Source organism: Acartia tonsa, chromosome 6 (genome assembly GCF_053477335.1).
Source record: "Acartia tonsa isolate MP-2025a chromosome 6, ASM5347733v1, whole genome shotgun sequence".
In the NCBI taxonomy this organism is placed as follows: domain Eukaryota; kingdom Metazoa; phylum Arthropoda; class Copepoda; order Calanoida; family Acartiidae; genus Acartia; species Acartia tonsa.
This window is the reverse complement of record NC_137265.1, coordinates 18,691,777-18,710,685: the sequence shown is the minus strand read 5'-3', so window position 1 is coordinate 18,710,685 and position 18,909 is coordinate 18,691,777. Positions and strand designations below refer to the sequence as shown.

The window sequence follows — 18,909 nt, the reverse complement described above, 5'->3', positions numbered from 1 at the left end:
CCACCCCCTCAAAAAATACAGGTTTTCTAAAAAGAAACAACAGCCATTTATGAATGCATGGAGTCAGAAGGTACACTTTTAAACCAACTTTTATGCTGCTCTTTTGGTTGAGTTACTTTGTGTTTTAGGATTTGTTCTAAAACGTGTGGGTTAATCGCCACCCCCTGAAACTATTCTCTTATTTCAAAAAGCTTCTCTGAAAATGAAACCATTTATTGTTGAAATCTGTTGCTTTCTAAGAAGGAAATGTAGGACTTTATACTAAAGATTTTTTAATAATTAAATGACAAATTCCTTGAGTGAAAGATGAGTTTCAATATGATACTGTATTGACTGTTTATTATGACCACTTTTATGACAAACTCCACAGGAATAATTATTGGTCTTCTCGTCATAGAACAGCCTGGAGTCTATCATGCCCGCCAGAGAAGAGTCATACCCTGAAATAGGGAAGAAATCTTGTTAATTTAAGTATATGCATGTATTTACTATCATTTCATCAGATAACAAAAACTGTATTGTCTCCACCAGTAAATATTATTTCAATTAGTTTATCATAGAAGAAAGGCAACACAGATTTTTTCAGATTAAAAATTAAATTAAAAAAAAATAAGAATTGTTTTTTTTAAAGTACATGATATTTCACTATTTACATATTATGTTACTAAGAACTATCAAACACTTTGACTTTAAAGTTATTGATAAATATTTGACGAATGTTGAATGAATTAAAACTATGTATATTTATTATGCATCTTTGTATATTAATAATAAAGCCTTTTAATTTCATGTATAAATTTCATCCAGTCACAAAACGGCAGATTTAAAATAGCAGCAGAACTCTGGAACATGTCTAAAACCTGTGACTCTTCTTATTTCTGTGTGACATACTGATATGCGTGTTGAGAGAGTTCGTGGTCTTGAACTGTTTGTGACAATATCTGCGTGCAGGGTTTAAGGGATGAGAATTTTTGTGTAATCAACAATGTCAAAATTGTTCCATAAGAAAAAAAATTAATGTGAATCAAGAGCATTTACATAAAAAAAACAGAAAAAAAACACCAATACACTAAATCGGAAATCTACCAAAAAAAGGATAAAAGAAAGAAGCAAAAATATTCAACTTGTTTACAAGTACAGCATGACCCTCGAAAAAGTATTTTTAAGCATCTGCAGCCCTTATTTCTCAATGAATTATAAAAAAATGCTTATGTCCTTGTTCTCCATAGTATTCCACATAAGTAGATATAAAAATATTTTTTTTACCTCCATTAACACCAGAGATTTTTAGAGCTAAAGTTTTGAAAAAGTGACTGAGAAAAAGAATTTTTTTTGTTTCTCTTATTTTTTGGATGGTTATATTATGTTTTTCTGCCAACTGAATAATGATACACAAAGAAAAACAAGTTAACTAATTATTTCTTTTTTATTCCACCAAAAAATATAAATTTTTAATGGCAAAAAATACTACTGAATGAATTGATTATTTGCAAATTTTAGGTTATTTATTAACCCTTATTTGAGAAAAGGATTAATTATGACAGTTGCTCCGCCTACTTTTCTGACATCTCAATAATTTAATAGGGGGTTAATTAAGCTTTTTAGACAAAAAAATCATTATGTTTTAATTTTATTTTCTTTATTTTGTTATTAAAGTTAGGATTGTGAAACAAAAACAATTTTCCTGCTATATTCATAAAGATTTATTTGGTTTTTTAATCTTAAACAATTTTGCCTAATAAGTAAGTTTTTCAAAATATCATTAAACTAAAAAGACTCCAGAAATATGTGTAAAAAAATGCTTTTTACTCAAAAACTAAATTTTTTATTTCATTTTTGTATAAAGTTTCTGCAAGTAACAAAAATAAAAGGATTTCTACCTTAATTTTGCTAAAAAAGTCGTTTCATGTTAAAAGTTACTTTTTCCTCAGTCACTTTTTCAAAACTTTAGCTCTAAAAATCTCCGGTGTTAATGGAGGTAAAAAAAATATTTTTATATCTACTTATGTGGAATACTATGGAGAACAAGGACATATGCACTTTTTTATAATTCATTGAGAAATAAGGGCTGCAGATGCTTAAAAATACTTTTTCGAGGGTCATGCTGTAGTGTTGATTACATTTTGTTAAAAAGCCATGACAGACGTACATACTACAGAGAAAAAGTAGTTTTGCTTCTTCACCCTAGACACCTCTAAGGGAAAGGAGGTTGGTGGAGGATGAAGTCGACTCCCCCTCCACTTTCAATAACGTTCTAAAAGGAAAGGTAATTTTTTCTTAGGGTGATTTCTTTCGGGAGGGTGTTGGAACCCTCCACGAAAAAGCTTTCAAGGACCTTTGAGAAGCTCCACTGTAAAGGAGAATTATGTTGGCTCAGTGTTTAGCAAGATCCTTAGGTACAAACAGAATCACAGACATCCTGTTGCTTTTATATAAGTATATAAGGTTTTAGAAACAAGGTTTTAATAATGCTGTAATCAAAAAATTATCACTACAACCCTGACCTGCAATCATGAGTGATATTTAGATGGATTTCTACATGTTTCCTAATACTCTGTTTTATTACATTCCTGTTAACAAAGGTTAAATATATTTCCAAAACTTATCATAGGTAACTATTATCCCTTCTGAGTGTTAAATATTTAATATGAAAAATAAGATTTGGATTCTAATGATATACTTTTTGTTTTTTTTGTCTGAAGCTTCAGATTTCAATAACTAGTAAACTAATAAAGTTCTCATTTTAAGGGAAGCTTCACACAGGTCCTGGGACGGTTTTAAGCTATTATTTCTCCCTTTTTGACCCTTTGAATACAAAGCGCTTAGTGGCCTATCAAATAAACCATAACATCATTTTTACAATGTTTGAATTTAAAATATGCAGACAAAATTTTACCAAAAAATTTAGAAAAGTTCAAACTAATTGGAAAAATATTTTAGTAATTATTCCTGTAATCACAGTAATGACACTGGTATTCATCCTAAATATTAAAAAATATGCTTTAGATTGGATATAACATAAATTTTTTTTAACTTCTATGTTTAATTGTAAAGGATGTGTTTTTAAAGCTAAAAACTTCATATTGCTAAAAACTTTAATACTCGAAAAGCATGGATATTTTGTTTTTTACTCTTAGTTTTATCAAGAGGGGAAATGACAATAATAATTCAAATGTTACTATATATTAATACTAGCGGCTTCGCCCCTAGTCTCTAGGGGCTTTGCCCCAAGAGTTTTTTTCAAACCAATTTTTTGTATATTAGATTTTTTTAAAATAAATATAAAAAAAAATTTCTTTGGGGGGGGGAAATTTTTTTATGGAGGGCGGGGGGGTAGTCGACCCAACTATTTTAATTTTAGTTTTGAAAAGAAAAAAAAATTTTTTTTGGGGGGGATATTTTTAATTTTTGGGGGGGTTCGGTTTGTCCCACCCCTTAAGAAAATAGTTATAAACCTTTCTGGGACCTATGATAAGCTACCCTGTTAAGGAGAACCCGATCGGTTCAGCGGTTAGCGAGATCCTTCATTACAAACAAACAAACAGACAGACAGACATCGTTCTACTTTGTATTATAGATAAATAAAGCACATTCCTGAATGTAAGCGAACATGGATTCTATCTTGGCCCGAAAAACTTCTTCATCAAAACCTAAAATAAATAAGTATTTCTTGTTAGTTTAATTCTCATAAAATTACATTTTTCAAAATAAAATCATTAAACAAAACAAAAAAAAATTAACAAATTAATAACAAAATTTTTTATTGACCAATTCCATTTCCTACAAAAGAAATATCATTATGTTTTTTCATGTGATAGTACAGAGCATGTCTAGTGCGCATTAGTTTCCCACATATTTCACATGAGAAACTAATCTGCACATGGTTAGCCTCCACATGCCTCTCTACATTGTTCCTGCGCTGGTAGGCATACTGACAAATGGAGCAGAACCATACACGTTGGTTGGTCTGGTCTTGGAAGATGTTGGCATCCAGGAATTCTTGAAGCTCTTTCATTGAGTTTAACTGAACTGAAATACAATAATAAATCAGAAATAGTTAATTTTTTGCAGATCAACTTAGAAAACAAAACATAGGATAATCTAATATTTAAAAACAAAAGTTATAAAAGAAATATATTACGCAAAATATTAATGGAATCCAAAGTTTCTATATAAGTCAGTAATATCCTAAATCTAAAAAGACAGACATAATAACATTCAAAGCTATTATTTTTAACTAATCATAAAAAAATACAAAAATATTTATTATATTTGATCAAATTGACAATATATTTACAAAAAATATTTTTATTGATTATTAGGTATTATTGTTGTGTATTGTAAATCAAAATGATTATGGTCGAGTTTATAAAATGAAAGATCAATATGATCCAGATTCCAAGAAGGCTAGCTATCCGGTATTACCAAGGAGAGCTTGCCTGTAAAGCTGGTTCTGAAATTGTTTAACATAGAAGCAAACATAAAGTAAATATACAATTGAAGTTTTTCCAAGGAATACTATTTATCTAAAATTCATCCATCCCATTTTCAATCTTAAATTCATCAATTACAATATGATCTGGAGACGGTTTAGCAGCAGTCCTTTGCCTAACATTATGTGAGTATCTTTTGTGATCATTACAATACCGAGAATTGCTGAACACTTTGAAACACAAGTCACATTTGACGGGATTTTCGAGGTGCAGGTTCTTTATGTGTCGCCTGGCATTGCATTCTTGTTTAAATGTTTTCTTGCAGATTAGACAGGAAGGTTGACCGTTGACTGGACAGGTTGCCAGATACATAGATACACCTAAAACAAATAAAATAAGTTAGTATACATCCTTAAATAATAGTATTGAAGGATCACGCTAATCGATTGACCGATATGGTTCTCCTTTACAATATTATGTAGCTTCCCATAGGACCAGGGAAAGTTTATAACTGTTTAAGGGGAGTTTTTTTTGTGTACAACATAAATAACGATATTAAAAATAAAATTAAATTAAAGCCTACAATTAATATTTCTATATAAAAAACTTTTATTCATAGCAAACCTAAACATTTTAAATATTCCTATAGTAAACAAACAAGTCCAAAATTTTACATCATCAAAACATCATCCCCATTAGGCCTTTTCCTAATATTATGCTTTGTTCTCATGTGATCTTTCATAGACCGTTGGTTCTTGAAAACTTTTTCACAAATATCACAAGACAACACCACGGTTGGGTCCTCCATGTGCTGGCTGATGATGTGGCGCCTCACGTTGTTCTCCAGGGTGAAGAACCTGTTGCAGATGGTGCACATGGGCTGACCCCTTGCAGTGCTTATAAAAGAATTCGGGTCTGAAATAGTAAATTTTTTTATTAGATATTAAATTGATAAAGAAACACGGGCAACAATTAATTTGCACAAAAAAAATTAAAGGTTAAAGATAACAACAGATATATTATTTTATTGTAAAACATAAAACTAAATAGTAATAATATTGTGGAAATTGTCTTTTTCATACTTATATTAAAATTTTTCTTAGGCTCTCTATCAAAACAATAACTAGTTTTTGATTTGTGCGAAGTACTCAATAATCGTCTCACCAATGGCGTGCACAAACTATTGTCAGGGGGGGGGGGGTGAAGCTTGATAGGGTGAAAAAGAGGAAGCACTCCCCTTCCTCAACCCCTTAAATAATTACAAAACTCAATCATCTAAATCAAAAATAGTAAGTCTATCTAACAAATATAGAATAACTTATTTTCATCTATAGTCAAACATCTTTCTGTTAATTCCACCTAATATAAATATTTCTTTTGTTTACAGCTGCTCTTGTGCGTCCAGTAGAGATTCTTATTCCTCGACTCCTTGCCGCACCACTCGCACGTGTATACCACGTTGAAGTGCTGGCCGTGACTGGACTCAATGTGGAACTTGACCGCCTGAGACCGCGAGAACACCTTGCCGCAAATGAGGCAGTCTCTGTTCTGTCCGAGGTTGTTGTGTAGGAATTGTTCCAATGCCGCAATCCCCTCTAAAATAATAACATGTTAGTAAAAATTAAAAAAGAACCTATTTATTGTATATTAATGATCTTTAATTAAGCAAAATGTATATTTACACTAGTTTTTACTCCGCCTCTAGCCTCTAAGAAAAGGCAGGGGAGATCAGGAAAATAGTCTAAAACCCAAACAGAATATTTATAAAGCTTTTCTGAAAAGTACAAACAATTAGGACCAGCATTTTACGAGATCCGTAGCTTCAGACAAAAAGTACTTATACATTCTTCAATTTAGTATTTGTACAATATTACAATGTTATTGTAGTTTTGACTTGCAAATAATTTTTAAGATGAAATATCCATTAAGACTACTTTTTATAAACACAATACATACAAAATTTAAAAAAATCTTAAAAAAGACATTTCACATTTAACTTTGATATTTCTTTACTTATAATTAAGAAGACCTTTAAAGCCTTATAGATACTTGATACTCTTTTCTATAATATACTTATTTTAACATTAGATATTTTAATATTTTGGATTTAATAATAAAAGTTAACATAAATACAAATTTAGTTATATATTTGATACGTTTCGCAACAGATGAAATGGCAACTTAAAAACTTTTACAAAGCTTATTATGATTATTCAATGAAATCTTAGAGTTCATACTTTTCCCACAGATGTTACAAAAATGTTGAAAAGTTCCTGGGAAATGTTTAGCCTCAATATGATATCTCACTTGGGTTTTTGATTTATTCTTGAAGTTTCCGCAGTAGGAACAGTAGCAGTACAGTCCCTCTTTCTGGATGTACCTGTCAAATTCTAATAACTGGTTTGTACCTGGGTCACCTGAAAAAATGGAGATATATTATTACTTGGATAAAAAAACAGATTTTTAAAGTTCTCTGGAAAAGTGAAACTTGAGCGGGCTAAAAAACGATTCCACCCTTTCACCACCTTTAGTATACCCTACCCACCCTCCCCTCCCACTGGATTAACGAACTTGACAATAAACTAGTTCCATGTTAGCAATAGCAATTAACGATAAAATTTCCCCTGTCATAATATCCACATATGTTCTGCATCCATTTCCTTAGATTAAATATTTCAATATAATTAAGTTGCAATTTGTCAGAATATTGTCACGCAACCTTCTCAAAAGACATAAAATAATTATTTAAGGATAAATTATTTTAATATCATAGTTATACTACATCCAAGTCAACACAAAAGATAAAGAATACAGTTTGATTTGATTATTATTTACTAAAACACTCCACATACATTATTATAATAGTACATTTCAAAACATTACTTTGATTTTTTTGTCTACATATCAAATTTGTTCATTTCATGAGAATTTTAATGTTTGATAAAAAAAATGTGTTGCAATAAAAAAAGAATAGAAAGACTATTATATCAATTATTTTGTAGTCAAACTCTTATTAAGGATAGTCGTTGTCAATTTTTGTTAAATAAAAAAAAAGAATAATCATGTGAAAATAATCTACATTATCAAATCTTATAAAATAGCGCGGCTTATCTATAACATGTTAAATCAACCAATCACCATACAAAACAAATGAAACTTTTCACCTAAGTAAAATGTTACATTTAAAATCTCCCTTTAACAAAGATGACAACATCCATAATTAGCGAAGCACAAAATTCATGGATTAAAATACTAACAAAGTGATTTAAATAGCAGATGTTCAGGGGTCATAAATCAATAATGAATATATGGCCTGTGATTCTACTTTTTAATTTCATATTTTTGTCGCATGACTGACAAACCGACAGACCGAGTAATGCTCATTGGTATAGGGAATCTTCACAAACAAACTTCAGCCAAGAAAATCACATTTCCTCCATAGCATTACGGACTGACAGACGGACAAAGTTAATTATATATTAGATTCGCCAAAAAAAAGGCTTGTAATTGCCCGCGATAATTATGAATATAATTGTAATTGTAATTTAATTATTTTTCTTCTTCTAATACACCAACTAATAATTTTCCTATGTTGTTATAGTAACTTCACAAGATATTTCCTCAGGCTTACAATATCTATGGTGATTATTCAGCGCCATTTTGGAATTCAAATTCCTGTCACAATTCACACATCTATACTTGTAGGTTCCAGGGAAGTGTTTAGCCTCCAGGTGATACCGAACATTGGTGATGGACTTGTTCTTGTACTTGTCGCAGTACGTGCAGTACACACAGTTGTTCTCGCGTCGGATGTAGTTGTCAAATTGTTCATAGTTGTAGTCGGCATCAACAATAATATCTAAAACAAAAAAGTTTTGTTAATAAAAAATAATAGTAAGGTCATATCTAACGACTTTTAAATACAAAATCAAGTAACTATAATAATGAATTTTAAAAATTAATATTTTTACATTATTAGAAATACTTTTTAAAATCATTAGGTATATGATCTTATTAACCTAAAATTAAAAACTATATTAATAACATTGGTTAATTTCAACCTAACAAAACGCAATTTCGGAACTGATTGCTTCCAAATTAATATGAAACGTGTAAATAACTAATTCAATATTACACAAAATTAACAGTTTCAAATACTTATGATATTTATTTTATAATTTAAATCAATTAAATCTTAGCAAAACAACGTATTGTGGTTTATTGATTGTAAAGATACTATAAAAAAACAACGATGAAAAGCATAAGTTGCAAGAGTATTTTGCACTAGCATAATACTTCACATAAAACCACAAATAGTATAGTAGTGTCGCAGATTTGGTGAATATGACACACATTTGAAAGTTGTATATATCACAAGAATAGTTAATTGTGATTATTAAAACAAATTTTACTATGATCTCTGAATCTAATTTTAGAATCCAACTTCTTTCCACAGACCAAACATGGATACACAAAAGTGCCTGGAAAATGTTTAGTCTCAATGTGGTATCTCACATTGGTGACCGACTTATTCTTGTACGTGTTACAGAGTGTACAGAAACTGAAATGGTTGTCGCCCCGCCGGATGTGGGCATCAAAGCATTCATAGTTGTAACTCATACCTAAAACCAGATAATAAGATTAATAACTTTTACAAAATGCATATTAATATTCTTGTTTAAAAGTAAGTTTAAATTGAGTTATGAAATTCCAAGCAAAAGGAGGTACAGCAAGAATTTTTCTGACATACAATAAGTTGAGTCAAAGTATGATTTTAAAATCCATACCTAATGAAAAATAAACATTTTATAATGCTATCATAATTTCAGTAGGTATTTATTTTTCTCTTACTGATGAAAACAAACTTTACTATGGTCTCTAAATCTAATTTTAGAATCTAAATTCTTTCCACAAACTGAACATGGATAAACAAAGGTTCCCGGATAATGTTTAGTCTCAATATGATATCTAATATTTGTTATGGATTTGTCTTTCTTAGTCTGACAGAAGTTGCAATAGTAGTATGGCCATTCTTTTGTGATGTAAACATCAAAGTCTTCCATCCTCTTGAATTTTTCTCCTAAAAAACAATAGTTTTATCAAAAAATGTATTTTTTTGAAATGTCAGGGATCTTCAGAATTGGGACAATGGACGGTAAATAAATCTTTTTCTTTAAAATTTTGCCAGAAATTCTGAATTTAGTAGACTTTAAATGCAAACAAATATTTGAAATCAATAAAACTGATCCCTCCTTTCTAAGTAAAGTACACTTTAATTTATAATGACATTTCACTCTTATAATAATATGGTAACCTTATGGTGTTTTATAATTTCATTACAAAATAATTAAAAACCTAATTCATGAATATAAATACCTAGTGTCTTTTTACATAAAAAAAATACATATATTAAGCTCAATAAAATGCAAATCAAACATCAAACAATAAAATCAACAATTTTGATATAAACTGAATATACATACTGATTATTAGATGCCCCTATAGGTACACTCCAGGCTTTGAAGATGACATAAATATTGAAACAAGAACAATTTTGTCTATAAGTAGCGTAACATCAGTATCTTGTAGCCCCGCCTGGAGGTAGCTTTCCAGTACCACAATATTTTGCATGATACCTGTGGGACAATTTTGAATTAAAAGATCTTGCACATCTATCACATGGATATTCAAAAGTGCCAGCAAAGTGTATTGCCTCGATGTGGTACCTCACATTGGTGACAGACTTGTCCTTCTTGGTGTTGCAGAGCATGCAGTAGCGCCACTGCCCGCTCTTACCAACATAACTGTCCAAGTCCTCTAGCTTGGTAATCACTACATCTCCTATAACAAACACATTTGTTAATCATTGCAAAACTAATATAATAACTGTAGGAATAAAACGATAGACTATAAAATAATGAACTTCTCAATGATCATTAACAAAATTATCCATTCTACAGAATAAATTATTGGTTATAGGCTTAGAATCAATCCATTAAGATTTTATAATAATACTACCCAAACACGAATGAAGGAAAGTGTTTTAAAATCTTTGGGATTTACAGTCAAATTTACCTTACCTCAATAAGGTGTATTGATAAATCTTTCCCTAGGATTCAAAGTCGACTTATAGCACTTTTAGGTGGATGAAAGAAAACTTTAAAATACTCTTAGATCTAATATTTCCACAATTCTTTACAAATATCAGCGACTAGATTTTAAAAATGAATTGAATCTAGGGGACAAAATACCTATATTTTTTCTAGCATATGAAATCAAAATTTTTATAATAGAATAGAGATCAATTAATAAAAAGCTTATTTTTATATAAGTTAATCAATTTAGTTTGTTTGATTAAAGTTTTCACTTATTATTTTCACTAGTTTTTTGATTATTTACAAGTTTTTAAATGTTCTTTATAATCAATTCTAGATGTTAATTTCTTCCCACAAGTCATACATGGATACTGAAATGTTCCTGGAAAATGCTTGGACTCGACATGCCACCGCAGGTTTGTAATTGACTTGCCCTTGCTGGGACACAAGGAGCAGTAGTACCAGTTCCCATAGAATGAGACATAGCCGTCAAAGTCTTCCAGTTTCTTCACAACTCTTCCCCTCCTCTTAGGACCTATAATATTAATATTTGTTATTCTAAGAAACTATACCCCTTCGTGGAAATATCTCTTTATATGACAAATAAACTAATCTAAACATAAATATGCAGAAAATAAATAATGATTACAAAAGTACAAAAATATATTTTTTACTGTATCAAACTTTCTAAATGTTGTTTGCACGATTTTAAATGATCTCTGAATGATATTCTGGACAGTAATTGTTTACCACAGGCCGGACATGGATACTGGAAGGTTCCTGGAAAGTGTTTGGACTCTACATGCCATCTTAGGTTGGTGATAGACTTGCCATTGTTGGGGCATAGGGTACAATAGCACCATACTCCATCCCTGGACACATAGGCATCAAAGTCTTCAAGTTTAGTTATAGTTACACCTGAAATTAGATAGTTGTGTTAGTTAAATGTTAGAAAATTTTAAAAGAAAAATATTTTTTTCTATGAAATATTTCACCTGCATTAATAACAAAGGGGGGGGGCGAAAGTGACACTTTTTGAAACCAAAACTAAGAGTCAACAAAGGAACTCAACTAAAAAAAGGGTTACAGGTCTGAGATTTTGCATGGCAGTTGCTTTATAGGGGTACAATATGGAACTGTGAAGAAACGGCGGTGCAACCGCCGAAAACCGCCGTTTCCCGCCATAATTTTTGTTGCCTTTTCTCGGCGGTTTTCGTCGGTTGCGCCGCCGTTTCTTCACAGTTCCATATTGTACCCCTATAAAGCAACTGCCATGCAAAATGTCAGACCTGTAACTCTTTTTTTAGTTGAGTTCCTTTGACTTTTAGTTTTGGTTTCAAAAAGTGTCACTTTCGCCCCCCCCCCCTTTAAATACAGATTTTTGTATACTTTTGTATTTAAGAACTGTTTAACTATCAAAACAAATCAGTTTATTTTCATGTTATGCTTTATCTTAGGATGGGCTGCAGCAATGTGATTTCTCAGTGCAACCCTGGACCTCAGTTGAAAGTCGCATAAATCACAAGTGTACCAAAATGTTTCTGGAAAATGAACATTTTCCACGTGGTCTCGGGCGTGCGCTTTTCGTGGAAACGGTTTGTTGCATAAATTGCAAATAAAAATGTTTGTTGCACAGTTAGTTTGGGTTCTGGCCGGGTTGTTTTGGGTTCTTACGTAGCGCAGCAAATCTTCCGGCTCTAAAATTCTACCTAAAAACAATATAACAATGTTAGTAACTGTACTTGATTGCTGTAATTGTTATTTACAAAAAAACAATACTAAAATGAAACGAAACAGAAAAGTTGAAGGCAAAACAGTTTTATTTTAAACAAAAATTCCAGGCTGCTTCTTTAACATTTCAAAAGCAAAAAAACATTTTTTGTTTAAAGAGTATTTTTTTTAAACACATCAATTTTAGGATGAGCATTGGCAATGTGACTCCTCAGTGCAGTTTTAGACTTAAGTTGAAAGTCGCACAAATCACAAGTGTACCAAAACGTTTCCGGGAAATGAATATTCTCCACGTGGTCTCGGGCGTGTGCTTTACGTGGAAACGGTTTGTTGCATAAATTGCAGATGAAAATGTTAGTTGCACCATTAGTTTTGGTTCTGGCCGGGTTGTTTTGGGTTCTTACATAGCGCAGCAGATCTTCAGGCGCTAATAGTTGACCTAGAAATAATAAAACAGTGTTAGTAACTGTACTCGTATGCTATAATTATTATTGACAAAAAATATTAAAATAACTAACGGAAAACTTTAAGGCAAAATAGTTTTATTTTAAACAAAAATTCCTGGCTAGGTACTTCTTAAACATTTTAAATGCAAGAAAAAATTTTCCTTGCTTAAAAATAGCATTTTTTTACAGATTAATTTTATTTAATTTTTGGATGAGCATTGGCAATGTGATTCCTCAGTGCAGTCCTAGACTTGAGTTGAAAATCGCACAAATCGCAAGTGTACACAAATGCGTGTGGAAAATGAATATTCTCCACGTGGTCTCTTGTAAGTGCCTTGTATGGGTATGGCTTGTTGCAAAAATTGCAGATAAAAATGTTGGAGTTGCCCTGTTTTTGGGTTCTTACATATCTTAACAAATCTTCAGGCTTCAAAACTCCATCTGTAAAAATAAGATTAAGTGTTAAAAACAAGCAAAATAGTTTTTCTTAATATTAAATATCCCATTGCATATTTTATAATTGGAAAGTAGATATTAAATTTTATTCTTTGAATAGTATGATACAATAATTCTATTTTAACTTTGGATGAGCCACTGCTTTGTGTGTTATCAGTGCAACTCTTGATTTCAGTTGGAAATCACATATTTCGCATGAGTACACAAATGCATCTGGGAAATGTTCATTTTCCACGTGGTCTCTAGTCAGGGCCTTGAATGGGTACTGCTTGTTGCAGATATTGCAGATAAAATAGTTAACTGTGCCAATTTTTTGCCTTCTCACATATCTTAGCAAATCTTCTGGATCTCCATCTGTAAAAATAAGATTTTTAGTTAATAACTAGTAAAATAATTTTCTTTAGATTATATATCCCCTTCTAATTTTTAAACTAAGCAAGCAGTATAAAATACTTTTATTTTTTGAGCATTATACATTAATTCAATTTTAATTTTGGGTGAGCCACAGCAATGTGATTTCTCAGTGCAACCTTTGACTTGACTTGACAATCACACATTTCACATGTGTAAACAAAAGCATCTGGAAAATGAACATTCTCCACGTGGTCTCTGGCGTGACCCTTGCGATGGAACGGTTTATTGCAGAAATTGCAAATATAAATGCTAGTGTTGCCGTTTTTTTGAGTTCTAACATAACGCAGCAAATCTTCAGGGTCATTCACTCGACCTGCAAAAAAAGACAACAGGTTAAAATCTGATAGAATTTTTTTTTCTGCATTTTATTTAAAATTACCACGAATAAAAGAACAATACAAAAGGAACTGCTATTTTTAAAAATAGTATAGTTCAGGCATTAGGATTTTACTTTAAATGTACCTTTCAAAATCTTAAATATGAAAACAAATCAACATAACAATAACACTTTTATTAAAAAGCTGTCTAATTTTTAACATGAAATATATTGTAATTTTGTTCTAATGCTTGTAATATTTCACAAAAGTACTACTTTGTCTAATAATAATAAATATCTTAGGTTGTGCTTATAAATTTTTTTTGATACAATAAATGGATGGAATACATAGTTAGGTAACACACACATTCAAAATTCAGTAACGCAGCTACTTTTAACCTTAACTAGCGGCTGCACACTTGCATCATGGGGCTAGAAAAATATGTTAAAACTTTTCCAAGACGTAAATCTGAAAATCAAATATCCTAAAATCATCCCGGGACCTATTTGAAGATTACCCAAAAGAGAGAACCAAATCAGTTCAGTAGTTCTTGAAATACTAATTTTGAGACAAAACAAGCCTTACTACTATATTGTTATGCAAAAACTTTCAAGATGATAGAAGTAAAGATTGATAAATTTTCCTAGTGTCCAACTTTTTTTATATACTGATAGCTACTTAGGACATTAAAATCCTTGTTTTAACAGCAAAGTTTACTTATCACAACATTAATGGTTCTGTTTTAGTCAGGGATATACAGGTAGACCAATGAAATATAAATCAATTTTCTCTTCCATTCTTCCATTTTAATATACTTGTATCCCGTAAATTTAGGTCATTGGTATTATATTAAATAACTAGAAACGGCATTTTAATAATTATTGTCTTGTCTTTTAATTCTAAAGCTTATATGTTATCACAGTTATCACAGTTTTAGGGGCGTCGTAGCTCAGTGGTAACGCACTGAGTTACGGTGATGAGAGTTCGAGTTCTAGTCCCCATATGGCAACTCGAATTTCTCAGTTGAATACATTCACGCAACTTCCCCTGGTTGTGTAAGAAGGGGATTATTGAGTAAGTTTGGATACTTAATAGTCAAGTACATAATATCAGTACTACCCTTATCCCAAGCTCCTCTGCGGAGAGCGTCATTCATTACGGTGACTTAATTTGGGACACCTGCCATACTCGGCGAGGGTGAGGTAATAATGAGTAGGTCCCTTGAGACAGCGGGTCAAGTACTTGTACTTGAGCGTGGACCTTGAGCTGGCCCTGGTGTTAGCATACAAAAGTGTCTCGTCCTACTCCATGACTACTTAGGTCCAAACACTAAGAAACTATGGCTACACACACACACACACACACACACATCACAGTTTAAGAATGATTCTAATTATGTGTGATTGCTGTATGACTTCTTAGTGCTCAGTACAATGCTGCGCACCTCACATCTTGTTATGTTTATATTTATGGTTGTTGTACGACTTCTCTTGGTGCTCAGTACAATGCCGCGCACCTCACATCTTGTTATGTTTATATTTATGATTGTTGTACGACTTCTTAGTGCTAAGTACAATGCCGCAGACCTCACATGGATATGAGAACATGGTGGGGAAATGTTTGGACTCAATGTGGTTTCTCACGTCCCGTCTGTTACAAAGGGCATATCAATTATTCAGATATTTTTCATGTAAGAAAATCATTGCAAGCTCAGAAAATAAGCATAAAAAACCATGAACTTACCTATTAACTTTATAAAACTTAAGCTTAAAGTTTTTCTTCAAATCAAAATTCATACCTATATTGTTGGTAGTATGTTAAAATACTACGATATTTTGTTATCTGTATTTGCAGAATTGACTAAAAACATCCCAGGACCTTACCTGCAATGAAGACCTAATTTATTAAGTGGCATACGAGATCTTAACGGACAAACAAAAAAATAAGTAATATTGGTAAATGCAAGAAAAATTCAAATTTTCTAATGTTGCAAATCCCTCCCATGTACCCAAGATAAAACAATCTATACGCCATTGCCTAGATAAGCCAGTCTTGTCGCAGAGCTTGCACTTGGCCTTGTGGTTGGAGCTGACGTCTGTGTTGGCCTCCACGTATGTATCAAATATTTCTATACCTGAAACATTGCAAAGATATTAGCGTGATAAGTTAAGAAAATCCATGTATCGCAAAGGTTAAGTGCAGCAAAAATATAATACAAGTGAATATCTTTAACTAAAAATATCTTAATATAAACTATTTTATTAAACATAAATGCAATATTAATAGGTATAAAATATATAAAATTTCAACAAAATAGTTTTATCAAGAGTATAAAAGCTAAATAAATGCTGTAACTATTTTATCACAAAATTGGGCACTTTTTTACTTGAGGCTTAACCACATTCGATTATTTTTTCTATTTTGGGAAAAAACTTACTTTCCCCACAAAATTATTCTAAGTAGTGTTGGATCAATTTGAATTTTTCGTAAAAGCGCAGCTTTAGCGTTTCATTATATAGGATTATAGAAGAACAAACAGAAACATAAATAAAAAATTATTGGAAGGCATTAGGTAATAATAAGGCACTTGTTTAACACAATCAAGCAGTTAATTTAATATCTTTTCTGGGAAACCAGTTCATTTTTGCAGCTGGTTGTATGATTGAAATATTTCTTTCTGGTTGGCAGCTGTAGGCCGCAGTACTTGCAGGCATACACAAAAGTTCCAGGAAAATGGATGCTTTCAATGTGGTTCTCTGCCAGCGACCTCTTGCGACACTGGTGCTTGCATACTGAGCAGACAAAGATTGTTCCTCCGCCCTTGTCCAAGGTCTCCAGTAGGTAGTTGCTCGCAAATTCGCGAAGTTTACCTAAAACATTATTTTTAAACATTAGTTTTCAAGTATTAATCTATTAAATTAATTACAATATTTAGCAACTTATTATCTTTCTTTAGCTTCTAGGTGCTCTTTATTTATAATGAAGGGATGCTGCATAAAAATAGACTGAAACCATCTAAAAGGCTTCAAATGAAATAGATTAAAACAAATCACTGAAATGTAGAGCTATTCGGTTCAGTGTTTTGTAAGATCTTAACGGACAAATATAAATTAGCAATAATACAGTAAGAATTATTTAATTATACTTAACATTTATATTGACGAAAGTTAAGTAAACAAAAAACTTCATATATTAAAAATTTCAAGACTTCTTCGGATTATGTTTGTTCATATGATGAGATAACTTCTTTCTTGTCAGCAGAACATCTCCACACAAGTAACATCTATACTCAAAGGTCCCCGGAAAATGCATACTTTCAATGTGGTTCTCTATAACTTGTCTTACTGCGAATGTTTTACTGCATATGTTACATTTGTAAGGTCTTGAGATGGTTATGTGGGATTTGGAAACATAGGCGTCACAAAATTCTCTCAGTGAGCCTGCAATTAAATATTGATTATTTTAATCAATAAAAAAGATTAATAAAGCTATAATATAGAGAAGATTTAAATAAAAATCTAAGTAAAATTTTTTCAATGAAGTATAATACATAGATAATCCTTATATTAAAAGTAACAGGATGTCTGTGTATGTCTGTCTGTACTGAAGGATCTCGCTAGTAGCTCAACCGATATAATTCTTCTTTACAATGTAGCTTCCTATATGTCATGGGAAGAGTCCTAGCAATTTTTAAAGGGTTTGACCACCCTTTCAAGAGAAATCACCCCTAGAGATAAATCCCCCCTAATTTTTTTTATTTTTATTTTTTTAAACAAAAATCAAAAATGGAGGTCGTATTCAAAGTGACCCCTCCCCCCCCCCCCCCCAGCTAAATTTCAGTAAAACTTAATTTTTTATTTTAAACTATAGGACATAGATGAAAGGTGAATAAGACCATAAGACTAAACGGACAATAACAATTTGCGATATTTGTTAAGGGTGAATTCAACACACACACAGAAAATTAATGACAAGACAATTAGGCCAGTTTCTTAGCCTCCAATACAGCCCCACAATATTTGTTTGTATGATGATAAAACTTCTTCTTTGTGTTCAGAACAGCTCCACAATAATTACAATGATACTCAAAAGTTCCCGGGAAATGAACACCCTCAATGTGCAACTCCGCGACTCCTTTAGCCGCAAAAGATTTCCAGCATATGTTGCATGTGTAAGCCTTTAAAGATTCATTGTTTATATTCATGTATTCTCCACAAAATGCGGCAAGTGAACCTAAAAAATTGTATTTTATTAATTGATACAATTATGGCATTCTACCTATACTAGCATCTTTATTAAGATTTAAATTAATACGACTTTTAAAGATTTATATTTTATTTTCTTTAAATGTAAACAACATTTATAACACCCTACAAAAAAAAGTAAAAGGATATACGGATATTACACCAGACAATGAATTATTATTCAATAATTCTTATAAACACAATTCTGCATTTGTTAGCTAATAATCTTACTAGCGGCTGGAACTCTAGCAGCAGGAATCGCTGTATTTAAAAGAAGGGGGCAGAAAAATAGCCTAAACCATCCCAAGGCTTTAACCTTGACCTTTTAGTTATTAAAAACTTGCGTTTCATACCAAAAAAAATCTTCATGCTTAAAAAAATAGGATAATAGGGGAAGAAAAGAAGCTTTCTACTCGACTAGAAATATATTTTTTTCTAAAATTCTTTACGCGAATGAAACTTATTGATATGATGATAATATTTCTGTCTTGTGTTGACAGATGTATTGCATGGAGCACAGGGATAAACAAAAAATCCGGGAAAGTGGATACTTTCAATGTGATTCTCTATCTTTTGCCTGGTGGTGAATTCTTTCTCGCATAATTTGCATTTGAATTTGTAAATATTATTTGGACTGTGCACTATGTAGTCCTCACTGAATTCTCTCAATGTGCCTGAAAACAAAATAAAATTCAATGAAAAATTATTCTAACAAAATATTAAGGTCATGTTTTTGTAAAAAGTTTTCTAAAGGGATAGTTTCATTAAATGCA

At 31.4% G+C, this 18,909-nt stretch overlaps 1 protein-coding gene across 38 annotated transcripts in view; it reads right to left on the bottom strand.

Annotated features, from left to right (window-relative positions):
• The window catches only part of LOC145323193 (uncharacterized), a 100,518-nt gene that overhangs the window by 66,105 nt on the left and 15,504 nt on the right, over positions 1-18,909 (bottom strand). Inside the window, exons 3-7 of one of the 38 annotated variants that reach the window (XM_080165632.1) lie at positions 3,597-3,650; positions 2,954-2,983; positions 2,505-2,574; positions 861-941; positions 337-440 (exon numbers count right to left, since the gene is read on the bottom strand). The exons of 23 other annotated variants lie outside the window; for them this stretch is intronic. In XM_080165632.1, coding sequence (XP_080021758.1) covers positions 434-440; positions 861-941; positions 2,505-2,574; positions 2,954-2,983; positions 3,597-3,650 — 242 coding nt within the window. In that variant the 3' untranslated portion in view covers positions 337-433. Of the gene's footprint in view, positions 1-336; positions 441-860; positions 942-2,504; positions 2,575-2,953; positions 2,984-3,596; positions 3,651-4,212; positions 4,814-5,018; positions 5,349-5,742; positions 6,029-6,568; positions 6,851-7,242; positions 8,293-9,253; positions 10,275-10,669; positions 11,447-12,330; positions 12,699-12,784; positions 13,889-15,347; positions 15,543-15,929; positions 16,027-16,135; positions 16,763-17,726; positions 18,126-18,909 lie in introns of those variants that run through there. 14 more of the 38 variants (XM_080165647.1, XM_080165605.1, XM_080165631.1 and 11 more) reach the window with 14 other exon arrangements.